We start from the raw sequence: 27,513 nt of genomic DNA, 5'->3' as shown, positions 1-27,513 counted from the left end.
ACCAGGGCAGCACCACAATATGCTAACCTCTTTATGGCTGAACTGGAAGAGGCATTTCTGCATACATATCAGACCACACCCCTAAAATACTACCAGTATACTGATGACATTTTTATGATTTGGGCTGAGGGGGAAGAAACTCTAAACAATTTTACAGTTCATTTAATACATACCATCCTACAATCAGATTCAAAATTGACTACTCCACAGAAAGACAATTTTTTGGACACCACAGTTTCAATCAGCAATGGCTACATACAAACATCCATATACAGGAAACCCACAGACAAATGCAGCTACCTCCACAACTCCAGCTTTCACCCTTCACATAAAAAAAAAATCCATTATTCAGAGCCAAGCCACAAGATACCTCCGTTATCTGCTCTGACTCAGGGCACCTCAAAATAGTAGCCATACTGGGTCAGACCAATTGTCCATCTAGCCCAGTACCCTGTTTCCAACAGTGGCCAAGCCAGGTCACAAGTACCTGGCAGAAACCCAAAATGTCCACCAAAACATAAGGGAAAAATCGAAACACTCCAAAAACAAAAAATTAGATCAGAAGGGGTGTTTTGAGTAAGCATCAACGGTGAGAAAGCCATCTAGAGCTATTCAAAAAAACAATTATGTAAAATCATACACCAAATGAACCGGCTATGTGATCTCCTATAGCCTCTAGCTATTTCAGATCTGCAGCACTGGATGTACTCATGGCTATTTCTTTATAAGTACATAAGTATTACCATACTGGGAAAGACCAAAGGTCCATCGAGTCCAGCATCCTGTTTCCAACAGCGGCCAATCCGGATCACAAATACCCGGCAATATCCCAAAAATGTACAAAACATTTATACTGCTTATCCCAGAAATAGTGGATTTTCCCCAAGTCCATTTAATAACGGTCTAGGGACTTTTCCTTTAGGAAGCCGTCCAAACATTTTTAAAACTCCGCTAAGCTAACCGCCTTTACCACATTCTCTGGCAACGAATTCCAACACCCTGGTTTGCTATTACTTCAGATGCAGGTTCCACGGGACCAAAACGCCCTGTTCCCCATATAGTGGGGTATTGGGAGCTCTAAATATTTTCAGCACTGCGCTGGCGCAATGTGAGATCATTCATCAGTTAAGTACGAGGGTTGCTGCCAAGTCCAGACTTCGCGCCTTCTGTCTCGCTGCACTCTACGCCTGGAATAAACTTCCTGAGCCCCTACGTCTTGCCCCTTCCTTGGCCACCTTTAAATCTAGACTGAAAGCCCACCTCTTTAACATTGCTTTTGACTCATAACCACTCGCCTCCACCTACCCTCCTCTCCTCCTTCCTGTACACATTAATTGATTTGCTTACTTTATTTTTTGTCTATTAGATTGTAAGCTCTTTGAGCAGGGACTTTCTTCCATGTTTGTGCAGCGCTGCGTACGCTCTGTAGCGCTATAGAAATGCTAAATAGTAGTAGTACTTGCCATTTGTTCTTTTTCCTTTTTGTTGAACTTAGTGCAAACGAAAAATTAAAAAATATTAAAAAGATTGTTACAGTTCAAGAGGCAGATTATTCTACATCTAGTGTTGCAGATCTGAAATAGCTAGAGGCTATAGGAGATCACATAGCCGGTTCATTTGGTGTATGATGCCTCAACGTTGAATTCTATCTGTGGATTTGATACATTTTACATAATTGTTTTTTGAATAGTTCTAGATGATTTTCTCACCATTGATGCTTACTCAAAATATCCTTCTGATTGTTCTAACCAGAAACCCAAATTATGGCAACACTCCATGCTACCAATCCCAGGCAAGCATTTGCTTCCCCATGTCTGTCTCAATAGCAGACTATGGACCTTTCCTCCAGTAACTTGTCCAAATCACTTTAAAACCCAGATACGCTAACCGCTGTAACCACCTCCTCTGGCAAAGAGTTCCAGCGCTTAACACTTCGTTGAATGAAAAAATAATTCCTCCTATGTTTTAAAAGTATTTCCAAGTAACTTCCTCGAGTGTCCCCTAGTCTTTGTACTTGGAACAAATTTTAAAAAATAAAAATAAAAAAAAATTTATTTACTTCTAGTCATTCTACACCACTCAGGATTTTGTAGACCTCAACTGTTATCTCCCCTCATATGTCTCTTTTCCAGCTAAAGAGCCCTAACCTCTTTAGCCTTTTGTCATACAAGAAGATTTCCACTCCATTTATCATTTTGGTCGCTCTTCTTTAAATCTTTTCTACTTCCGCAAACCTATTTTTTGAGATACAGCAACCAGAACTGAATGCAATATTCAAGGTGCAGATGCATCATGGAGCAATACAAAGGCATTATAGTATTTTCAGTCTTATTCACCATCCATTTCCTAATAATTCCTAGCATCCTGTTTGCTTTTTTAGCTGCCACCACACACTGAGCAGAAGATTTCAGCATATTATCTACAATGACATCCAGATCTTTTTCTTGAGCACTGACCACCAAGGTGGACCCTAGCATTAGGTAACTGTGATTTGGATTATTCTTTCCAATGTGCATCACCTTGCATTTGTCCACATTAAATTTCATCTGCCATTTGGACGCCCAGTCTTCCAATTTCCTAAGGTCTTCTTGCAATATTTCACAGTCCACACGTGTTGTAACAACCTTGAATAGTTTTGAATCATCTTCAAATTTGATCACCTCACTCGTTCCAATTTCCATATCATTTATAAATATGTTAAATAGTACTGGTCCTAGTACAGATCCCTGCGGAACTCCTGTTTACTTGCCGGGTATTTGTGACCTGGATTGGCCACTGTTGGAAGCAGGATGCTGGGCTCAATGGACCTTTGGTCTTTCCCAGTATGGCAATACTTATCCTCACTATGAAAAACAGAGAACCAAATAAGAATTTCGAAATAACTGCAACATGATCCAGAAATCTGAATCCATTCCGTGTTCCCATATCTGTCTAAACTCTGCAAAAGAGAACCCGGAAAGAAAAAATAGCCACACTGTGCGGAAAATTAAAATAAAACGTCGGCTGAACTAGGGAGGGATCCTGGATTCATCTGCTGCGTTAAAGGAAAGAAAATTATCAGGTAATTATCGGTGCTGGGGCCGATTCTGTTCAATATATTTGTGAGTGACATTGCCGAAGGGTTAGAAGTTAGTTTGCCTATTTGCGGATGATACTAAGATTTGTAACACAGTGGACACCCCGGAGGGAGTGGAAAACATGAAAAAGGATCTGAAAAAGCTAGAAGAATGGTCTAAGGTTTGGCAATTAAAATTCAATGTGAAGAAATGCAAAGTGATGCACTTAGGGAGTAGAAATCCACAAGAGACGTATGTATTAGGCGTTGAGAGTCTGATATGTACAGACAGGGAGAGGGATCTTGGGGTGATAGTAGCTGAGGATCTGAAGGCGACGAAACAGTGTGACAAGGCGGTGGCCGTAGCTAGAAGGTTGCTAGGATGTATCGAGGTGTGACCAGCAGAAGAAAGGAGGTGTTGATGCCCCTGTATAAGTCGTTGGTGAGGCCCCACCTAGAGTATTGTGTTCAGTTTTGGAGGCCGTATCTTGTTAAGGATGTAAAAAGAATTGAAGCGGTGCAAAGAAAAGCTACGAGAATGGTATGGGATTTGCGTTACAAGATATATGAGAAGAGACTTGCTGACCTGAACATGTATACCCTGGAGGAAAGGAGAAACAGGGGTTATATGATACAGGCGTTCAAATATTTGAAAGGTATTAATCCGCAAACGAACCTTTTCCGGAGATGGGAAGGCGGTAGAACTAGAGGACTTGAAATGAGATTGAAGGGGGGCAGACTCAAGAAAAATGTCAGGAAGTATTTTTTCACGGAGAGACTGGTGGATACTTGGAATGCCCTCCCGCAGGAGGTGGTGGAGATGAAAACGGTAACGGAATTCAAACATGCGTGGGATAAACATAAAGGAATCCTGTTCAGAAGGAATGGATCCTCAGAAGCTTAGCCGAGATTGGGTGGCGGAGCCGATGGGGGGGTGGCGGAGCTAGTGCTGGGCAGACTTCTACGGTCTGTGCCCTGAAAATGGCAGATACAAATCAAGGTAAGGTATACACAAAAAGTAGCACATATGAGTTTATCTTGTTGGGCAGACTGGATGGACCGTGCAGGTCTTTTTCTGCCATCATCTACTATGTTACTATGTAAGACATAATTTTACCTTCCTTGTCACTTGCAGCAGATGAATCCAGGAACTAGTGGGATGTACCAAAGCATTCCTTAAGTAACATACATAGTAACATAGTAGATGACGGCAGAAAAAGACCTGCATGGTCCATCTAGTCTGCCCAACAATTTAAACTCATATGTGCTACTTTAAGTAGGGTGGGAAGCCGACGCTCCCCGCCAACACTCCCGCCCCAAAACTCGCATCCTCCCAAGCAGGCACGTCTAGTCTGTAATGCTTCACAAAAGGCTAATGGGATGCCCAAGTAGCCGCCAGACAAATCTCTTCCAGAGATAAGGCCGACGCTTCTGCCCAAGAAGCCGCCTGTGCACGAGTACAATGCGCCTTCAGGGCCACTGGAGACGCCCGCCCTTGTAGCAGATACGCCACTCCAATGGCTTCCCTAATCCAGCAAGCAATGGAAGCCTTAGAAGCCGCCTCAACTCTTTTCGATCCCGACAAGAACACAAAGAGATGATCCGAGCATCGAAACTCGTTAGAGATCTGCAAGTACCAAAACAAGGCTCTCCGCATGTCCAGGAAACGTAGCGAGGCAAACTCCCCCGGATAATCCTCTCTTCGAAAAGACGGAAGATAAACTGCCTGACTGACATGGAAAGCCGAAACCACGGCACCGTCCAGATCGACACCCCTGATTCAGAAAACTGCAAAAAAGGATCTCTGGAAGACAAAGCCTGAATTTCAGAAATCCTCCTAGCCAAAGCAATGGCCACCAAAAACATTGTCTTAAGTGTTAGATCCTTCTCAGAAACCTTATTCAATGGCTCAAACGCTGGGCACGGCTGCCGCAGAGGAGGCTGAAGCCGAAGAGCCCCGCGTAGGAAATGGACCACTCTTTTGGGGGCACGGAAGCAGTCTACTTCAGCAGCGTACACGCGAGTGTGGAAAGCTTTCTCGGCGTGGTGTGCTTTGCGTGCTGAATCGCCTTTTTGGGCAGACATTCCGGTTATTCTGGAGTTCCTTCAGGATGGTCTTCAAAAGGGGTTGGCATATAATTCCCTTTGAGTGCAGGTGGCCGCGCTAGCTTGTTTTAGGGGCAAACTGGATGGTTCCTCTATAGCAGCTCACTCTGATGTGGTCCGAGACAAGTTCTAGCCGCATAAGAACTACAAACAGAAGCTTGAGGTGTCAAAGCGGCCACCTCAAAGGCACGTTTTAAAGATGCCTCTAGCCGTCTGTTTTGCATATCCTTAAGTGCCACACCACCTTCCACTGGAAAGAAGTCTTTAGTGACCGCCGTCACGAGGGCATCCACCCTAGGTAGAGCAAACTGCTCTAAACAGTCCGCTGAAACCGGATACAGCCTGGCCACTTTCAGCCCCCCCATCCGGATCCGCCCACTGGGCCGAAATCAACTCTTCAATAGTTTCATGTACGGGAAAGGCCTTAAAAGGTTGCCTGGTACTAGCCATCCTGAGGTTGACCGCCTGAGAAGCCGCAACCTCAGGGTCCTCTATATTCAGGGCTTCCAACGTCCGAGAGATAAAGGAGGACAACTCCTCCTTATGGAAAATCCTCACCGCGGAAGAGTCCTCCGGTTGGTCAATGAGGACACCGTCCTTCACCCCCGTCTGCTCCGAGAGAGCCACCACGGAGGGAGCTGCAGGCGACTGTATACAGGACCCCTCCTCAGACCCCAAAGAAAGCTTAGGCTTTTTAAGGGAGGAGAAATCCTCTGTGGAAAACCCCAAAATCTCTTGGTTACCCCCAGACCCCCTGAGAGGATCAAAGGCCGAAGCTGTCGCAGCCGCATGAGGGCCTTTTCAATAAAAACGCCTGATGGAGTAGCAAAATAAACTCCGGCGAAAACCCCTCCCCCGCAACTGAGGCGGTCGCAGCCATGGCACCTGCACCACCGCCCACAGTGCCTGATGGCCCCCCGACTCCCCTACCAGCGGAGAAGCTTTGCCCAAAACCGCTACCGAAGCCGGCTCCGCGACCGATCACAAAATGGCGCGAGAATCGCCAGGCTCCGGGCGGGAAAGCACGCTGTTGGGGGGGGGGGGGGACACACCGTTCCGTCGAGTCCCACCAAATCAGCGCACCCTGCGCTGCAAAGGCCCGCCGCCGAACGCCGTTTCCCGCATCGGGTACAGCGTTTTACCGCCTCCGCTGCCATCACCCGCCCCCAAACAGGAACCCAGCAGGACTTACCCCAGACTGGGAAAGCACGGGAACTGACAGCTGAGCCAAAGAAAAAAAAAACTCTCCGACTCCACTTCGAGGCAGGCTCAGACAAGCAGGCAACAGAAAACAGGAGTTGGACAGCAGCGCAACAAACCTGCTCTCAGCAAAAAAACAAACTTCCCTGTGCTTGTCTGTTTCTCTTTTAAATAAATTCTATGGATTCATCTGCTGCAAGTGACAAGGAATTTATGGATTAGCTACCATCTTTTTGATAGCAGTTCCAGGTGAGTTAAGGAGAATCAATGGCCCTGGCCTTTCCTGCTCCTTAGATTAAAATATTATACTCCCTTTCTGGTCACAAATTCTCACAGCCCAGGCCAGTCTCATTTGCTTGCATGCATAACTCCCACTCATCAAGTCAGAAATTTTATAGTCAGAAGTATGCCTACATAGGACAAGAAATTGCCATTTGGCCAGATCACCATACAAATGGCAGCTGAGCAAAATATAGGATGATCTAGATTAACACTGCATGCTGTGTTTGTTTTAATTTATTTACTGAAGAATTATCAGCAAATCTATGGAGACTGCGAACCTATGGTAGGTATCCTCTCGCAAGGATAATGCTCAATTGTAGAACTGCTAAAATGTCTTTAACTAAAACAGACATAGCTCTAATCCATTTTACAGTCTTTAAAACATGTTACCTTAAAACCTATAAGGTTGTGGCTATTGCATTCACTCAGGGGCAATTTCTCCAAAGGGGTTAGGTTTTGTGCATACTTTGACAGACATTACCCCGACTCCTAAGCCAGAACACCCTTGTGACTCTTCATAAAACCACTTAAATTTTCCTAGGTAGCAGCTTTAAGGACATCAGTGAACTACTACCTGGATCGAGTGAGAAATCAGAACTTACGTGGTTGGCATGATTTTGGGGAATTCCGGGATCTCTTCCTTCTTCTTACGAAAGAAAAACCAGTAAGTGACCAGGCCAATTATGAGAGAGAAGAGGAACATATCAGCCATGCTGAACAAAGCCTCTTCCCCAGCACTGCTGATGTTCTCCGATGGGGAGATGGTGCGATCCATGCCAGAGTCCTCCATGTTCACTGAAGATACTAGAAAAAAAAAAGCAGAGAAATGATTTCATAGACTTTTGTTGCCATGTTTCTGTGCATCCCAGTGTTAACAGAAATATAAGCGCTCTTAAGCAAAAGATGCAATGCTGGAGCCCAGTCAATGGCACTCCATGCGGTCAAGTATGAGATCAGCTCTGAGGAACTCTTTGTACACAGCTGAGAAATGATGGTGGTAAGCAAAAAAACCCTGAGAGATACGTTGATGCAGTGCTGCCATCAGAACAACATTCAGCAGGTCAAGAACTCTTTGTACACAGCTGACTAATGATGGTGGTAAGCAAAAAAACCCTGAGAGATACGTTGATGCAGTGCTGCCATCAGAACTTAACATTCAGAGGGTCAAGAATAAAGAGAAGGGCCTTGAACAGAAATGTGTCCAGTTGTGCAACCACTTTCCTTGGAGAAAAAAAAAAAAAGAAAGAAAGAGTAACCTCTGGTTACCAGTTTTAGCATGAACTGGTATGTAAGTATTAGCCTCAAAAACATGTCTTGTCTTCTGAAGCAAGCACTTACTATGGTAAGAGAAGAAAAAAATAAAGCCTGGAATTATATCCTCTCAACTGCCTCAGACCTGGAATTACATTTCTCACGTTGTGCATGCTTTAAAATCCCCTTTTCTGAACCCCTTTGTGCATTTTGTGCTCATGTACACTTAGCTTTCTGCATCAGCCCCTCTAAGTTTGAGCTGAATAATGAAGACGTTCAGGCTGATTGTGTAGTGTCAAGTCCCACAAGACCAAACTCACAGCTCAAGGTTAGAAAACACAGGGCAAAACTGGGATGTGCCCTGTTTCCGAGGCAGCTCTGGAAAGAAAACCATTCGAGTGTATGAAATCCCAGGACATAAGATACAATTTCTAATCACAATGATGACCTGAAGTTGTTGAGCCCCGACTCAGAGTTCCTTAATCTAACCATCTAATTCTAGGCAATTGTTACGTTACTGGCATTGTTCTTGTTCTATTTGTTTGCAAACATAATTATCTTAGAGCCATTTCACTGAATCTGAGCAATTCTAGTTCTTCCTGTTTATCTCTAAAAGAACATACTATGAGCAGTGGGCACTGCTCTACCCCAAATTTAAATGATAATACTTGCAGGCCCTGTTTCTCCGACTGCTTGTCCTAGGCATGTAACTCAAGAGCATGTAACTGGTAAAACCAGTTAGGGTTAACTTCTAAAGAGCTCCTGAAGGGCCCCGCGATTCCCAAGAAGATACACGGAAGCAGGACAACGAGTTCTTAACTGGAATTTTCACAATTGTGCTCTGGGGAGACATTGGGTAATGTGAGCCGGCAGAGTCTAAGGAGGAGAAGCAGAAGCAGTGGTGCAGACATTGGGGCCTTGAGAGCTTGCCTCCTCCCAAATTGGATTCAGGCCCACCAGGGTTTGCTAATTTGGCTAGCAGGGGGGGGGGGGGGGGGTCTCCAAGCCTCGCAAGCAGAAGCCTTCCTCCAGTGCTGTTCACCGTCACGCTGCCTGCTCTGCTTACCCCACACAAAAACGCATACTCTGTTTTAGTGAAGTTCTGTGCTGTGAGAAAAGCAGGGCAGGCGGAGTGGCAGCGAACAGCGCTGGAAGAAGGCTTCTGCTGTTGAGGCCTTGGGGACTCCCACCGGCCCAGGTATGGGAACTACTCACAACTCCCAATTCTGTTCCTGCACTGGAAACAGCAGAAGCCACCAACTCCTGACACCCGCATCTACTGCTGACACTGCAACTAAAGGATCCAACACAATACAGATTTTATACACTCTAGTGGCGGTAAGTCCCCACCATTGACAAACCATGCATCTCCTCTTAATTTTTTTTTTTTTTTAACTCCGCTGTTGCTCCCTACAGCCTGAATTTGCTGCCTTTTTTTTAAGTTTAGAACCGTGACTGCTTCCGTCAGCACCGCAACACCCTTCCCTCAAAGGGGTGGAGGTCAGAATTAGAGCTAGGGACTGCCCGGTAGCTCGGGGAGAGTGAAGGGAGGAGGGACTTGGCCACCCGAGTTTTCACCCCCGTGGCAAAAGAGAACCCCCGCGGGCCTCAGCCTCTGCCACGTCTTTCACCTGCTGGAGACTGAGAATACTGAGGCTTGAACGGGCTTGAGCTGGGCTCTTCTCAAGTTTCAGTGTTCTCAGTCTCCAACTGCTGGAAAGCATGCACAAACCACCAGTCATGCTGGGCTGCTCCAGAGGGACGATAAGGAATGAGCAGTACATAAGACAACATCTTTTAAGGTAAGCGAGGGGATTCAGGGGAGTGGGAGGGTAGGATTGCCCACTGGGCCACCAGGTTAAACTAGACCTCCAGGCCTGGTCTGACAGGTCTGGGCTTTTTTTTTTTTTTTTGACAGCCCGGACCTGTCAAACAACTTCTTCTGCAGGAGCTGGCTGGACCAGGACTGTTTTGATCATCAGGGCTCTAATACCCTGTGCTGTTCTGGTGCTAATTTTTCAGCACTGTTCAGAACAGCATGGCAGATTTGATCATTGGCCTGTGAGAGAGGGAAAAAAGGAAGCAGATGGCAACTGTTAAGGATATGGGAAGAGAAATCCAAAGGGACTGTAAATAGTGAAGGAGACAGATTGTCAATGTCAACCTTGGAGAGGGACTTGGACCATTTGCTGGGTATCGTGGTAGATGTTTAGGAAGAGGAGGCAGAGAAAGCTTAAAAGAACTAGAGTGATCAGACCGAGAGGTTAGAGGTAGGCTATGTTCCATTTCTGCTTACATCCTGTGCGGTCTATTACAATGTTTTATTACGTACTGTTCTGAAATTGTAATGTAGCATACTATGCCAAACTTTGTGTTGCTGCTTGAATGTTTTTACTTGCTGAACACCACTTTGAGTGAATTCCTTCAAAAAGGAACAGACAAAAACTGTGCCTTAAACCTGCTCTGAGAGCTAGAGGAGACCTCCTGAGAGAGAAAGTTCATTCAGAATAAAGGTACCCTTAATGAAATGCAATTATGTAGGTTACTGCTCTCCTTGAAAGAAGCTTGTCCTCAGGACAGCTCTGTAAGGAACACAGCTAGTGCTATTAAGGGCTCCAGCCCTATTATCAGGGAAGGGGGAAGGGAAGCCCCTGCCATTAGCCAAGCAGTTTAAGAATGGGAAGGGGAAGCCCCAGCCCTTAATTGGGAGTCATAAGTAAAAAGAGGGAAGGGAAGCCTCTGAAGTAATACGGGAAAAATGGGAAATGGGAAATTTAAGTAACATGGGACCGAATGAACTTGGAGGCTCATTTTCAAAGCACAGAGACGTACAAAGTTTCATAGTAACAGCATAATGGCAACGGTGACGTCAGCCTGACTTCGGAGCCTAGCTCAGCAACTCTGAAGGAACCACGGACACAGGCAGCAAGATTAGAACGTTGGAGGTGAGAATTATTATATAGGATACCTTTTCTCTTCTACAGCAGTTACTTGTTTTTATTGTAAACCCTGTGCAGCATTTTATTATTTATTTGGAATTTGCTCACAACTCTTTCAGTAGTAGCTCAAGGCGAGTTACACTCAGGTACACTGGGTATTTCCCTGTCCCGGAAGCCTTACAATCTAATTTTGTAGTTGAGGCAATGGAGGGTTAATGTCCGCTTTCAGTCTCACCTTGTCTTCCTGTAGTCGCACTTCTTGTGTGTTCCAAGCCTCACTCTGGTGTTCAGTGTGTTTCTAGTCTATTTCCTGTGGTCATGGACTTTCATTCAGGGACTTTGCAATGCCAAAGGTCTCCAGGTTTGTCAGTGTGCCCGTGTAGCACTTCTGCCTAAGTTCTTCCGTTTGTCTGTGTGCAAGGGTTAGCACTTCTGCCTTGGTTATTGCCTGTTTGTTCTGTTTGTGTGGCCCAGCCTAGAGCTCTGCCTAGTCTCTTCTACCTTATACCACTGCACTTGGGTTCCAGTTCGGCCTTGCAACCCGTATGAGAGGGCTCTGTGTGCATGGGTTCCAGTTCAGCCTTGAGGCCCGTCTGAGTGTTTTCTCTTCTGGCATTACTTGTTCCCTGCCTAGTCCAGCCCTGGTTTGTGTCTTAATACTGTGTGTGTGCTTTGTGCACTTCTGGTTTGTTTCTGCCTGTGTGTTTATTGCACTTCTAGTCTGCTCCAGTCCAGTTCTGGTTGGAGTGTTTGCCTGCTGCTCCCGCTCTTCAACAGCAGCCCAAGAGCCTGTATCCACACGGGTGTAATCTACAGACCTCCGGCACAAATGGAGAAGCTGGGCAAGCATTTGATTGAAGGTAGCCATAAGCTTGGAATGAAACGAGAGGAGCTGTTTCTGAGAGATTTCAACTTGTCTGATGTGGACTGGAACATGCTATCGGCAGAATTGGAAAGACGCAGAGAGATCGTGGATGCCTGTCAAAGTGCTCTGCTCAGACACGTGGTGAGGAAACCCAGGAGAGAAGGGTCAATGCTGGATCTACTGCTCACAAATGAAGGAAGTGTTCAAATGCCCAGGTGGATCATCACACAATATGGTTTGATATAAAAGCAAAAGCAGAGTGCAGATGCAAAAAAACTCAGAAGTACTGGATTTCAGGTGTGTTGATTTTGGTAAAACTGAGGAATACCTGAAGAAGGAGCTGACGGCATGGGTAGGCACAGAAGTGGAAGCGCAGTGGTAAAAAAAAAAAAAAAAAAAAAAAAAAGCAGCTATAAATATGGCAACAGATTTATACAAAAAAAGTAAACAAAAACAAGAGAAGAACAGGAAGCCTGTATACTCTGAACAAGTTGCAAAAAAAAAAAAAAAAAGGGCAAGAGAGGCTGCATTCAGGAAATACAACACAAGGACCACGGAAAAGATTATCAGATTAAACTCAAAGAAGCAAAGAGGGAAATATAGCTAGCGAAGTGCAGGGAAAAAGAACAAAATGCCTAAAGATGTAAAGAGGTGACAAGACCTTTTTTGGATATATTGAGGAAAAGAGAAAAGTTAGGAATGGAATTGAAAGACTAAAAGGTGCTGAGAGTAAGGAAGATAAAGCAAATGTGCTAAACAAATACGTCTCTTCGGTGTTCATGGAAGAAAACCCTTGACAAGGACTGCGTTCCGCTGCTGAGGGTATTGATGAGAATGGAGTGGATACTGCACTATTCACAGAAGAAAGTTTTTATGAACAGCTTGAAAATCTGAAAGTGGACAAAGTTATGGGGCCAAATGGGATACATCCCAGGATACAGAGGGAGCTCAAAGAAATCCTGGCAGGACCTCTTAAGGATTTAATACATCTTAAGAGACGGGAGAGGTTCTGTGGGACTGGCATCGAGCGGAGGTGGTCCCTCTTCATAAAAGCGGGAAAGGGAATAAGTGGGAAACTACAGGACAGTAAGCCTCACGGTGGTAGGAAAAACAATGGATTTGCTGCTAAGGGAAAGATAGTTAACTTCCTAGAATCCAACCGGTTTGCAGGATCCAAAGCAACACAGCTTTACCAAAAGAAAATCCTATCAAACGAATCTGATTGATTTCTTTGACTGGGTGACCAAAGAACTAGATGAAGGACGTGCGCTAGTTGTAATCTACTTGGATTTCAGCAAAGACTTTGATACAGTTCCTCACAGAAGAGTCCTAAATAAGCTGAAAGGGTTGAACCTAGGACCCCTAGTGGTGAACTGGACTGGAAACTGGTTGACCGACAAGCAACAGAGGGCGGTGGCAAATGGAACCCACATGGAAGAAAGGAAGGTGAGTACTAGAGAGCCTCAGGGGTCGGGAACTGGAGCCAATTCAGTTTAATATATTTGTGGGTGAAGGAGGGAAAAGTTTGCCTTTTTGCAGATGACATGAAAATACCCAATAGAGTTGATAAAGTGGAGGGAATAGAAACCATGAGAAGAGATCTCCAAAAATTAGAAGAATGATCGCTTTGGCAGTTACAATAATTAAAATACAATCATGGGGACTATATAAGAAAATACTGGAGTAAAATATCGTGAAAATATTCACAAGTCAATACTCCAGATAAATGTAGAAGCTATATCAAACTAATTTAGTTAATACAAATAATCTCCCTCATAGCACTCAATCATACTACTGACAACCAGGTATAATTGTTGCTAAAAATAAAAGTATAAACATACAACCACAAAGGTCCAAAAAAGATAACACTTTCAAAGAAAGGATCACCGTATCTTCACAGTCATAAAGCAGTATTGTCAATTTTTCATAGTGGTGATGTACACTGAGTTCTCCCTTTCACTTCAGGTTCTTCGGATACATCAAAATGGACAAAGGCAAAAATGTCCCAATAATTCAGAAGCTGTAACAGGAAGGTGGTAGAACTAGGGGACATGAATTGAGGTTGCAGGTGGGCCGACTCAGGCATAATATAAGGAAGTACTTTTTCATGGAGAGTGGTAGATACCTGGTATGCCCTCCCATGGGAGGTGGTAGAGATGAAAACTGTAACGGAATTCAAAAATGCATGGGACAAGCACAAAGAAATCTTATATAGAAGACATGGAACCAAACAAGCTTAGCGGTGATCAGATGGCAACACCAGTGCTGGGCAGACTTCTACGGTCTGTGCTTTGATCATAGCTGGAGTGGGGTTTTGACAAGTTCAGCAGTTGGAGATTAAGGCCAGTGATGTAAACTCTATGGTCTGTGGCCTGAAAATGGCAAGGAGATATTCTCTGAGTTTATTTTGTTGGACATACTGGATGGACTGCACAGATATTTTATCTGCCGTCAACTATTATGTTACTACAAATAAGGTGGGTATAAGAAGAGAAGAAAGAGGGCCTGAGATCCAGCAGGCTACTGTTTTTTTCTGGGTTTAGGATGAGATTATGATCTAATAGCCATGTTGCAAGTGCATGTAGACAATTCTGAAGAGGTAGCAAAAATAGGTCAATATAGAAAATAAGTAGAAAATCATCAGCATACGAGTAGGAACTAATCCCATATGACAATTAATAAAGCCAAAGGACTAACAAACACTAAAGAGTAGTGGAAATAGAACAGAGCGTTGTGGCATTCTGCATGACAGAGTTCGATTCAGGCACAGGCAGCTCCTTGTGACTCTGGGCAAGTCACTTAACCCTCCATTGCCCGCTGCATTGAGCCTGCCATGAGTGGGAAAGCGCAGGGTAAAAAAAAAAAACTGATTGAGGAGGGCATAGGAGACCAGTGTATGAATACCGATAAAGAAAAAGAGGTAAACCAATTCAAGACTGTTTCTGAGATGACTGAGGAAGCTAAGCATTGAAGTAGAAAATCATGATTAATTATGTGAAACATGTGAAAGGACTAAAGAAACTCAGAGAGATCAGACCTGTTTCCAAATAGCTGTAGAGTTCATTAAGTGCAGCGCTAACAATTTCTGTGCTAAAAACTGCCTGTTGTGGGTGTAAGGCATTCATTGATTCAACACGAGAGATTCTAGGATCTTGGAAAGATAGAGTAAGTTAGAAACTGGACTACAAATTTGTCTGCAAAGGGTCAAGAACCCATCTTTTGAGAACTGGTCTGACAAGGGCTGTTTTAAGTGCCTGAGGCAATATCTCGGTAGTTAAAACTGGTGGCCAAGGTGGAATGTAAACATGGAACCAATTGGAGGGGCAGCAATTTTATCCAAGCTAATGGAAAAGGGTCTACAGGACAAAAAAAAATGGCTTTCACATGTGACGAGGTTTCAGAAAGAGATTTCACAGAAGAAATGTTGAAAGATGGCCAATCAGATAAGTGAATCTGTGGTATCGAGAAATCAAGGAACATATTTGCCAGTGGTGGAAACGTAGCTTGGAACGCCTTAATCTCAGATTTAAAAAGAATGAGCAAAATATCAGAGATAAGATGTTGTGTTTCAATGAGTTACAAGCTGCTATTCCCCCCCCCCCCAAAAAAAAAAAAACAGGAAAATTGATCGAAAACCTTCAGAAGAGCGCAGAGAGACAAACATAAATAACTAAATCTGCATACAGCAAGGCTATTCAAAGTGATAAAGCCATGATATACTGGATACTGCGAACTGCTTCCTTTAAAACCTTCCTTTTAAAACCTAGGAATGGCACAAAGCTATTGAAATCTTTTCGGGCTTAAAGTTCCATAGGTTAACTTTGCAAGTCTAAGTGCTTTGAAAATCAGCCTCCAAGTCAGACGCATTCGGCTTCCCGACCACCTCCCCCCCTCCCTTCCTTGGTGTTCTTCCGGCCAAAGTCATACCTGAGGTCGCCACCGACAATCCCGCCACTTCCCTTCGCCGGTGTCTGTCCGTCCCCTATGATGAAAACTTCTCGGTTCTTCTCGCCCTGCTTGACCCTTGCCAGAAACAGGAAGTGACGTCAGGGACCGGGGTGGGTGGGACTCCTGTGGGAGTTCCAACAGCGCGTACGAGCTTCTCGCGACCACCTATGTACGTACACAGGATTCTCTCCAAGACGTCCAAGTACCGCCCCCCTCGTTTCTTCACTGATCCAACGCAGCCGCACTCTCTGCCCGGGATGAGACAGCAAATCTCACCGACACGTACAAGGTTTATATTTAAATCTTTTTATTAATTGTAACAGAACTAATACAGAGTATGCTATGAAAAGAGACCATTTCACATTATCCATGTCATAACTCCAGTCACTTATACAAATTCCCCCCCCCCCATGTTTATCCCCCCCTCCCCCCCCTAAATTAAATTCCAACAAATGTGATTGATAATGTAACAAAGAATGCCTCCCCCCATTTCAATTTACAATGGATCAAAAACCTTTAACCAATCAGACTAAGCAAAAGCTGACATTTACCTCATTGATAACCTTTGACGTGCATGAACAGTCCCTCCCCCCTCCCCCATCCAATCAATAGCTCGAAAAGCACACAGATTATGATCTATAACCTAATCTCCTGACCTTATACATTATAAGACCACTTGACCCCATCGCAAAAACTGGTAGAGGGCCCGTATGAGAAATATAAAACAACTGGGAGGGTTTTGTCTTATCACCTCCCATTCTTCTTTGAGCTTCATTCCTAAGCCACAAAGCCCCCTAAAAAAAAACAAACAAAAAAAAACCCTAGAACCCATTTAGTACTAAGCTTCGTGCTCTGGGCGATAGGGACTGAACATAAGGCCCCCAGACCTCCAAAAAACGTGTTCTTTTCTTTTGCGAGGGTCCCACCGCCCGGCGTTCATGCAGCAGCAAATCATGAAATCTGTTTCTCCAATGCCAAAAATCTGGTGGGTCTACCGTCAGCCACCCATTCAGGATCACCTTCTTCCCTATCAGGCAGGCCTTACGAATCAATTGCCTTTGGCCCCCCCGCTGTAAAACAAAGAGTTCATATTTGTCGAATAAAATCCCCAGAGGAGTGCAGCTTATTCTAGATTTTACCAAGCCTTCCAAATACTTTATAATCAATTGCCAATATCTTTGTGTACCCGGGCACTCCCACAGGCAGTGATACAGTGTACCTTCCCGCTGTTGACACTTAGAGCATAATGGATCCGGTACCCCTCCCATCTTGAACACCTGTGGTTTAGTCATGTATGCTCTGTATAGGATACGAAATTGGCATTCCCTCAGAGTCGCATGTACCGAGATCCCTGGTATACGGGACACCAGCTTTGTATAATCCAAATTCAAACTAGGTCTCTGCATGTCTCGAGCCCAACGGGCTGTAATTACTGCTGTATCTCTCTGGGGTCTCAACTCCCACAGTCGCTTATGCAAACTTGAGATCGAGATCCGTGACCCCGGGATTTCTTTAAAAAATTCCCTTACCTTCCTCCCATGCCCACTATTCAACTGTTCCACATTCAGGGTTCTGACATAGTGGGCTAATTGCTGATGTGCAAACTCATGGCTAACATCTATGCCGACCCCCAACGCCCCCAGATTCTTCAGCCCCCCTCTAGTCCCCAATACATGTTCTAATCTTGTTATACCCATAGATGCCCACCTTCTAAATACCTTATTCTCAGTACCAGGTGTGAACGCAGGATTACCTTGCAATGGCAGCATATCAGATGTATCCGCTGCCAATCCCCAGTACCCATTCAAATCCTTCCAAACCGCCCTCATAGGACCTAATAGTAAACTATCCTTAAATTTATGGGGCACCGAGCTTTGGGGGCCATGCAGTAGGTAATGTATGTGAAATGGTGCAAAAAAAGCCTGTTCCAACTCCCTTGGGGTGAAATCCTGCTTATCTAACAACCAGTCTCTCAGGTGTCGTAGCAAACATGCTTGATTGTATTTTTTAATGTCTGGGATCCCCATACCTCCCACCCTCCAAGATCCCATTAAGAGTTCCAATGATAGTTTGGGCTTTTTCCCCCCCCCCCAGATAAACTGTCGTAGATGCTTGTGAAATTGCCTAAGATCCTTGGTTCTCAAACGTAACGGTAAAACTTGCAAAACATACAGCCACCTGGGGAATTCCGCCATGCGAAACAACTGAATTCTTCCATGTAACGAGAGCGGTAAGACTGCCCATTTTTGCAACCTATGCCTCATGTTGTCCAGCAACCTGGTAAAATTAAGACCATAGAAGGCCGTAGTTTTCATGGCAATCTGCACCCCTAAGTATGTCAAACTTTCGTTAGCCCACTTTAATGGGAACCCCTCTCCCCACTCCCCCCGCACTTTATCCGATGTTGTTAGTGCCAAAGATTTTGAGAAGTTGACCTGAAATCCCGCAAAGTCCCCATACTCCCTAAATAATTCCAGCAAATTGTCCAGAGATTTCCTGGGGTCTGTGATATGAACCAGAATATCGTCCGCGAATGCGGATATCTTAAATCTGACCTTCCCCCATTCTACCCCAACGATTTCCGGGTGGGACTCAATCTCTCTAATCAGGGGGTCCAGTATCAACACAAAGAGTAATGGGGAGAGAGGGCATCCCTGCCTCACCCCTCTCCTAATTGAGAACGTCTGCGACCGTTCGCCATTGATCCACAAAAACGCTTGAGGGTTCGAGTACAGAGCCTCTACCGCCGTCCTAAAAAAACCTTCTATACCTACTTTCTGCAAAACTGCGAACATAAACTGCCATACCACTCGATCAAAAGCCTTCTCTGCATCGAAGCTTACCAGCAGAGAAGGCTGTCCTTGTTCCTCCACATGTTCCAACGAGGCTAACAAAGCCCGCACATTACTTACCACTGACCTACCCTTTACGAACCCCACCTGCGGGGATGCTACCAAACCCGGCAGCACCCGTGCCAACCGGTTTGCCAGAATTTTTGCGTAGAGTTTAACATCGCAATTTAATAGGGATATTGGCCTATATGAACCCATATCCTCCGGGTCTTTACCCGGTTTTAACAACACAATCATTTTGGCCATACTTAAAGTCTCTGGGGTCGACCCGGAGGCCGCCATGGAATTAAAAAGCTTTAATAAAGGCGGGGTCACCTGTTCTTGTAGTAGTTTATAGAAAGCCATGCTATACCCATCGGGCCCTGGCGCTTTGTGAATATCGCTCTGTTGTAGCGCTAAAATCAGCTCCCCCTCTTCAATGGGGGCATTAAGATTTTGTTTCTGGGAGTCTGTCAACAGTGGGAGGTCAATATTATCCAAAAACAATGCACTGTCAGAAATTATGTCTGTGTTCTCCTTATACAGGTTTCCATAGTATTGCTTAAAACTATCTACTATGTCCTGTTCCAGTCAAAGCAGCCTGCCCTCTTGATCCTTCACTTGCAAGATCCTAGATGTATCTCTTTTCCCCTTTGCCAATCGGCCCAGCAAAGTACCTGCCTTATTCCCGTGCATGAACATCTGGTGTTTATAATACAAAATAGATTTCTGTGCCCTCTCCTGTATAAGTTCATTCAATGCCCTCTGGGCTTCCAAATATATTAACTTCTGTTCTTCTGTCTGAACTGCCCCAAATTTCTTCCGGTGCACTCTCACCTCCCGTTCCAACCTCAGTATCTCTTTATCTCTCCGTTTCCTCTTCCATGCCCTATATGCGATTATCTCGCCTCTTAGGACCGCTTTTGCTGTTTCCCAATACAACCCAGGTTGTTCTACGTGCCCTTCATTATGATACTCATAGTCCCTCCACTTTTCTCGTAAAAGTTCTTGGAATTTTATGTCCCGATAAAGCTCAAATGGGAACGTCCACCCCCCATGCCCTCTCCTATCTCCTGAGCCTTCTAAAGTCACCCATATGGGGGAGTGGTCCGAGATTTCGCTGGGCCCAATCTCTGCCTCTACTGTTTTAGAAAAAAGGGGGTTTGAAACAAAGATGTAATCAATTCGGGATAGGGAGGAGTGAGCTCGAGATAAGTGCGTGTAATCTCTGCACCCTGGATGTAACACTCTCCACACATCTATCAGATCTAATGTGGAACACAAAAACGGTAGTCCCCTTAAGTAGTGACTAGGGCCCAAGCCCCCCCGACCTGTCTTATCCATTAATGGGTCATACACCATATTAAAATCTCCCCCAAGCACCACATTCCCCCTCTGGTATGGTGTCAACAATGTTATAATTTCTTTGTGAAATTTCTTATCATATACATTTGGTGCATATATGTTACAAAAGATGTAGTGCATCCCCCCCATCTCTACTTCTACCAATACAAACCTGCCCACTGCACTCCTCTTAACTGATTTTATGACCAGCCGCAGCCCCTTTCGAAACAAAATCAGCACACCTGCCTTCTTATTGTGAGCTGGGGCTCCGATTACTGTTTCTACCCACCCCTGCCGGAATTTATTGTGCTCTACTGAAGTCAGGTGCGTTTCTTGAAGAAACACGACGTCCGCTGCATGACGCTGCAAAGCCTGTAAAATTTTCTTCCGCTTTACGGGCGATGAGACCCCCCCCACATTCCACGATAGCAACTTAACCTGCCCCATCACTCCAAAATAGCACGTAACTCCGTGTGATTTCTTTCCTATCATGTGGGGAACGCACCTCCCAGCCCTTAGGTGCCCCCCCTCTTGACCATTGTGTCTTCCATAAATCCCTTCTAAGGTCTCCAGTCAGCAAGCAAATAATATCAATCACAGTAAGTGCATTCCCAAAGAAACCCCCCCCCAGTATTCCCCCCTCCCCCCCCTTCCCTCCCCCTTCCCTTCCCCTCTCCCCATACCACCAGATAGTGTTCTCATCTGAGAACTGGTCACGTATTTGCTCTACCCCTCCCCCTCTAACCTTAACTCTAAATTATCACAAACAACCCTTTTCAACATGTCCTCGTAAATTACTTAAACCCTCTTCCCATATTTAAGCTAATGTAGTTCCTCTTAGCCTTTAAGTCCCTTTCAAACCCCAATTCCCTTTCAGATATTTGGTTTGTTAAACTGTAAAAACACATTCCAAACTTTTAAATCCCCAAACATGGGACTCTATTGCTGTTGCATGTGAGGTCTTACTCGACCGCTTTCTCCAGTTCAGTTCCAGCTCTGTCAAAGTGGGTCTCTTTCTTCTGCATCTATTCCGATTGATCCCCACCATGCAAACTCCTGTACGGGTGTCTCTACTTCTGTCAGCGCGCTGTCTCCTCCACATTCTGCACCATGCCTCCTTTGATCTCCTTGACGAACTGCATCGCCTCCGCTGGGGCAGTAAATAGTCGTGTCTGGCCGTCATGGTGAACCCTCAGACGTGCCGGGTACAACAAGGCAAAGCGAACTCGGCGTTGATGAAGCTCCGTGCAGGGGCCCACAAATTGCTTGCGTTGCGCCGCCACTGCAGCCGAGAAATCCTGAAAACACAACACCCTCTGCTCTTCATAACATACTTTTCCCAGGGATCGCCAAGCTCTCAAGATCTCTTGTTTATGAGTGTAATTTAAGATTTTGCAAATTACAACTCGCGGACGCATCTCTCCCGATCTCAACTGTCCCAAGCGATGTGCACGCTCTATTTTTAGGTTATTCTCCAAGGCTTTAACTTGCAAGACCTTTGGCAGCCAGGACTCTAAAACTTCGCGCAGATCTACTTCTCTTACAGTTTCCGGGATCCCCACTAGTCTGAGATTGTTTCTTCTTGCTCTATTTTCTAAGTCTTCCAATTTCGTTTCTAGTTGGGTAATCCTCTTCTGCCAGTCCTTATCACGGCCCTCCTGCTGTGCACTCCGATCTTCTAATTCTGACAGTCTTTGCTGGAATCCCGCCATATCATTCTTTAGTCCTTCTAGCTTGCCATCCATATTATCAAGCTTTTCGGAGATTCTCTGCAATTTAACCTCTACTGATGACTCCAGCAGTTGCGAGACCTCCGCCGCTATTTCTGCCGCCCAGATAGAGCTTACAGTTTCTCCCGAGGGACCCGCGTCCGCCATTTTGCCTTCTCCAGTCCGCCCTCGTGCTCCATCTTTCCGCTGCGATTTGGATGCCATGCTATTGATATTTTTGGCGGATCTTCTCAGCTTTCTCCCTGGTAATGTTCTATTTCTATTTCTACTCCGTATGGGTTGTTCTCTTGTCGATTTCAGCCGTTAGAGGGGTTGATGTTACACCGGGGTTTCAGAGCTCTCCCCTGCGGCGTCTTATCCCTCGCCTAGCATCACGTGACTGATCACGTACAAGGTTTAAACATGGCATGACGTCAAACATTTGAAGCCGGCTCCACCACCCCCGTAGCCGCCATATTGTCCGGAACAAAACAATTGCTATCGCTGTTAAAAACAATAGCAAACGTGTCAGATTTCATGGAACCCCCCTCGCTTTAGTATTCTGTCACTTGGGGGGCAGGAGGATTGGGGAGTTTTGCGGGATCTGTGAAGGGGGGGGGGGGGCTATATTCAAAAATGTATTTGTCACAAGTTACCCATTCCAGGAGGGAGACTGTTTGGCGGGTCCTGGATTTCTGCCAACCTCATCCTGGTGCATTATGGGACCTGCAGCACTGATTTCAATTAATACCGTAGAATCATGGACTACAAATACTACACTGCTTTGGGATGTAAGTTTAAAACCAGGACCAGCCAAAAAGTCTCTCTCTTGCAGTGGCGTTCCAAGCCTCGCCGACACCCTGGGCGGATCGCAGACGCCCCCCCCCCCAGCAAAATGGCTCACTGCTAGGGGGGGTGCCACGGCAGCACCACCCAGCGGCGTGCACCCAGGGCGAACTGCCCCCACCGCCCTCCCCTTGGTACGCCACTGCCCTCTTGGAATGTCAATACTCCAGAACTTGCTTTGTTATTTGCAGTGCTGTATTGTGCATGTCAGTGCTGCACTATATATGCCAACGTTTGTTTTCTTTTTATATGTCATGATAAGAAAAAAATAAAAGCATATACTGCAGCACTGACATGCACAATACAGCATTTCAAATTACATAACAAGCTCTGGAGAATTGACAAATGTACAGTTACCAAGTTACCCATTCCAAGAGGGAGACTTTTGCCCAGTCAAGATTTTAAACTTACACCCCAAAGCAGTGCAATAGTGATGCAGGGTTCGGATCCCACTTCCTGGTGTCAGAAGTGGGATCCGAACCCTGCATCAATAGTTGTAGTCAGTGGTGCTGGTACATTTTTAACAACAGGCTCTCTCCCTGATCCACCTCTATGCCCCCCCCCCCCCATAGCCAGGGAGAGAGCCTGGGGGAGGGGAACAAATTTTAAAATGCTCCCAGGTTCCAATCTAATTCATGTTTTATGTGGGATAAAATGCCGTTAATAAATACAAACTTTGAACATTGAGAACCTGATTCTTATAATATGACATGTTTTAATGGCCCTTCACCAGGAGAAAAAAAGATCTCTATAACCAGCCCCTCTAAATGATACACTGATTATGATTTATAACAAATTACTACTCCATCTATGAAAAGTTACTCCATTACTATACTTCCACTGACCTCTGTGTACATCTGTATGCTGCAAAAGCTGGCATGTTTGAAAATATAAGCGAGATTGAATTAAAATCCTGCCAACAATAAAGAACGACAATATAGATGCAGCATTTGATTCTTATAACATGATATCTGTTTTAGTGGCCCTTTACCAAGAGAAAAAAAAATCTCTGCATAAATATAACACATGCAAGAGGGTGTCCCTATAACCAGCCCCTCCAAATGATACACCGAGTACAATTTATAAGAAATTACTACTATCTCTATGTACATCCGTATGCTGCACAAGCTGGCATGTTTGAAAATATAAGTGAGATTAAATTAATATGCTAGTGATACAGAAATAAATAATTTATAATATAAATAATAGTAACAGTAAACTTCATTTATAATGGCAAAGACAGTGCCATATTCTGTTGGTGGTAGTTATTGTTCCTGCTCAGATTATAGCTCTGGCCTGGTGGCAGAATCCAACACATTTTATCGCTGTAGGTGTTCCTCCAGTTTCCTGTAGGATTAAGTGGCACTATTGATTAACTGCAAGAAGCCCATTCAATCCTCATGGGCTTCTTTACATTCAGCGCATGTTAATTGGTAGCACTGCTTTGTAAAAGGATCATTTAGTTTTCTGGTACTTCATTCTGGTAACGATGTGCTCTCTTTAAGCAGCTGTACTATGCAATGACTTAATTTCTTCCATTTTTGTCTTTTTTTATTTTCTTTCTTTTTATATGTGATCTGCCTTGCTTGCATTAATATTTCTATATGTTGTTGTAGTGAAAAAATGCAGTCAATTAGAGTGAATACAAACTAAATATGTGGTTCAAAGTAATCCAAAATTATTCTGCAGGGAGAATTTGTCATGGTTAAGGAAGGTGAGCTCTTCTACTGAGGTGAGGCTGGCTCTACTGGTCCTCACCAACAGTTGCTGACAGACAGCAACACCTGGCAGAATCCGGGAAGCTGGAGAAGGCAGGAGTTGGGCAGTGCCTAACACTGATTGACTGGAACACGACTGAAACAGTCCAGTTGTTCTCTCTTAATAGAGCCCTTGGGGTTGGCCCTTGAGAGCCTTTGGGTAGAAGGAGGACAAGATAGGACAAAGACGAGGGCAGACGGACAAGACCTCGGAAACAGGACAAGCAGGAATAGAGACACTTTTCCCCTAACAACTGGAACAGGCAAGGCTAGGAGCAGAAACAAATCGGGCTGGAACAAGCAGGACTGGAACTGGCAAGGCAATGAACACAAGAGTAAAATCAACTCTGGAAGCCTGTTGCCAAAGCACCAGAGGCAAAGCTGCCACGTGCCAAGGGGTCCCAGTTTTTGAGAGGGAGATTTTCATATACGCCCCAGCCCTGTCCCATTCTGCCTTGGCTCCACCCACTCTACCTCATGACTCCACCCCCTGGCACACCTCAGTCCCAAGGCCATTCCAGAAAATATTTTATTTACACCAGTGATAGCAGGTATGAGTAAGAGAGACTGTTTCAGTTCACTTTGTTACATCCCCTATCCAGCATCTATTCCCCTCAGGGACATAATGCAAGGGGGCCTTAGCTCCCTCACTTTGGGTGTCTTTTACTTAGGCATGCTGGCATTGTTAGCACGTTAAAAATAGGCGCCCGCTAAGTGCTAAAGACGCCCATAGGAATACATGGGCATCTTTAACGTTTAGCGCACATCTGTTTTTAATGCGCGCTAAAAATGCCAGCGCGCCTTTGTAAAAGACCTCCTTTGAGCTTAAGCCCACTCCAAAATGGTGGCACTGGTTTATTGTTGACCAGATAGAGATAAGAGTTTTCAGTTTTGACACAGTATAAGTCATCCCAAGAACAAAATATAAGAAAACCAATGGACTGCTTATAGCCCATTTATGTTTAAACAAAAGAGATCTGCATGAAACAAAATATTTATTTTTATTTTGACTTATAAAACCACTTGTCCCTGAAACATGTTCAAAACAGAATAATCAATTTGTGAATCTAAAATGTAAACTTCTACAAAACAGATGCAGATGTGATTCCATGTGCCCCAATGAAAGGAGAGTTTAATTTTAATTCCATCTTTCCATTTAATGTCAGTATTTCCATCTGTAATCTGCTTCCCAATTTAAGATGAACCCATCAGGAAACAGGATATTCTCACTGAAATTTGGCCATCTGTATTGTATAGAACAGTGTAGAAAAATGAGCACAAAACACAGAGTTTATAACTGCTGTTTCTACCAGCTACAATCATTTTTAAGCTGTTTTAGTGATATTCAATTGTTATTTAATAATATTTATATTTACATATGGGAAGCTTTAAAATAAAAAGATGTCAAATAAGTAAAAAAAAAAAAAAAAAAAATATATATATATATATATACAGAGCAATCCGCTTAAGTGCAAGGGTCTGGGACTAAAGAAATACATGCAGTTAACCGGAGCGTGCACTTAACTGTTGTGACCCAAAGAAGCTTGACATCTGATAAACAAATGTACAGTACTGTTTATTATACGTACAGTATACGGTCTCCGTTAACTGACGTTAGGCTTACTTGAAGTAATCAGTCATAGTCCTCTGTACACTATTGTGTCTGTGAGTTCCATAGACTATGTCTGCCAGACAGTAAAAACTGTCATAGCACTGACATCCAGTGGCCTCCAGATAGGCCCGCACGGTGTTGAGACTCTCCAGCACTCTTGCAAAAGTGACAGGAGGTTGTTGAATTTCGTCAGCATGTGCCTCGCTGCTCATTTCATCATCTGTTTCATCATCAAACGTTGCCTGCATGTAGATGCATATCTGGACATCAGTGCTGTCGTCAGCTGTTTGTAGATCGTAATCAACAGCTATGTAGAGATGAAACTCCTCTTCAGTAACACCGGCTGGGATGTCAATAGCCTGTTCATCTGATGTGTTTGGAACAGCTGCATCTGTTTCGTCCCTCTCCACATCCTTAACAAAGCTTGCCCACTTGTAGCAGTTCACAATGGTTGCCTGTGTAACATGATTCCAGGCTTCTTTCTGCATATGTAGAAACAGTGATAGATTACGAGCCAGTTCAACAGCTGTCACGTATACACAGCAGGAACCTAAGTTTGTGAGCCCTTGGGCCACTGCCGAGGAGCGGCAGTGGCAGGAGAATCACCCCAACACAAGACAAGGCAGACCGGAACTGGAACACAGTGGACCCGAGCAAGGCTTCACACCTACATTAGCCACCCTTCACAAGGAGAAGCTTCTGGCTGCAGGCGGCCGGCAGGACTTCAGGACACAGCAGCAGGCTGACAAATAACAGGTAACACTAGAAACACGCTGGGTTCCAGGAAAACCGCAGACAAACGAACAATCCAGAAACAACCCGGGTCAGGGCAGGCTGTAGGCAGAAGAATAGTCCAATAAACAATCCCGGTCGCGGCAGGCAGAAGAATAGTCCAATAAACAATCCGGGTCTGGGCAGGCGGCAGGCAGAAGAATAGTCCAAAAAACAAGCAGAGTAAAAGTCACCAAAATGAAAGCACAAAGGCACTGCAACAACTCACACCAAAGGAACGCCTCTGAAGAACACTGTTGCAAGGTAACTAGGAACCTTACCAGGTGGTTAATAAAGGCAGGTCACAAGGGAGTTCACCAGGTATGGGTGCTGCTTGGTTCCAAAAAACTCCCACAACAATCTGGAGAGCTGGAAGATCCAGACCAGACCAGCATATCTTCTGGAACATGGGAAACGGTAAACCATCAATTCGCAGCATTCCCCAGGTCTAAACCCCGGGGACCGAGGTGACTGCGAGCCAGGGACCTGGGCACAACCGTGACAACAGCACGTTTATCCTTGCCAGTCTGGTCATCCATAATGGTCATCAGACGACGTAGCACAAGAGCCCGATAATGTTTTTTGAAATTGGCTATTATGCCCTGATCCATAGAGAGGTAGTGTTTGGTGGCAAGAAGACCACCTTGACGTTAGACAGCCTGACATCATCACTGTGTACAGCACAATTATCACAAAGCAACAAAATCTGACGCTCTTGTGCCCGCATTCTAGTGTCTAACTTCTTTAGCCACTGCTTCCAAATTTCTCTAGTCATCCATGAATTTGCGTTAGCCTCTTATGACACAGGAAGTCACTTAACATTCTTGAAGCAACGGGGCTGTTTGCTCTTTCCAATGATGAGTGGTTCCAACTTCTCACTCCCATCCATATTGCAGCAAAAGAGGATCGTCAGTCAGTCCTTCGATGTTTTATTTCCTGTAGTTTCGGCTTGTTTGAATGCAAGTGTTCCATCAGGAATCGCTAACTAGTAGAGACC

The 27,513-nt window shown here is 44.8% G+C and overlaps 1 protein-coding gene across 4 annotated transcripts in view; it reads right to left on the bottom strand.

Annotated features, from left to right (window-relative positions):
• LOC115456823 (NADPH--cytochrome P450 reductase) overlaps positions 1-27,513 on the bottom strand; it is a 260,347-nt gene that overhangs the window by 172,201 nt on the left and 60,633 nt on the right. For 2 of the 4 annotated variants that reach the window (XM_030186142.1, XM_030186140.1), the window contains exon 2: positions 7,246-7,447. In XM_030186142.1, the coding sequence (XP_030042002.1) occupies positions 7,246-7,433 (188 nt within the window). In that variant the 5' untranslated portion in view covers positions 7,434-7,447. Of the gene's footprint in view, positions 1-7,245; positions 7,450-15,625; positions 15,754-19,462; positions 19,468-27,513 lie in introns of those variants that run through there. The other 2 variants (XM_030186143.1, XM_030186141.1) reach the window with 2 other exon arrangements.

This window comes from Microcaecilia unicolor, chromosome 13 (genome assembly GCF_901765095.1).
Source record: "Microcaecilia unicolor chromosome 13, aMicUni1.1, whole genome shotgun sequence".
NCBI classification, from domain to species: domain Eukaryota; kingdom Metazoa; phylum Chordata; class Amphibia; order Gymnophiona; family Siphonopidae; genus Microcaecilia; species Microcaecilia unicolor.
This window is presented reverse-complemented; position numbering and strand designations above follow the sequence as displayed.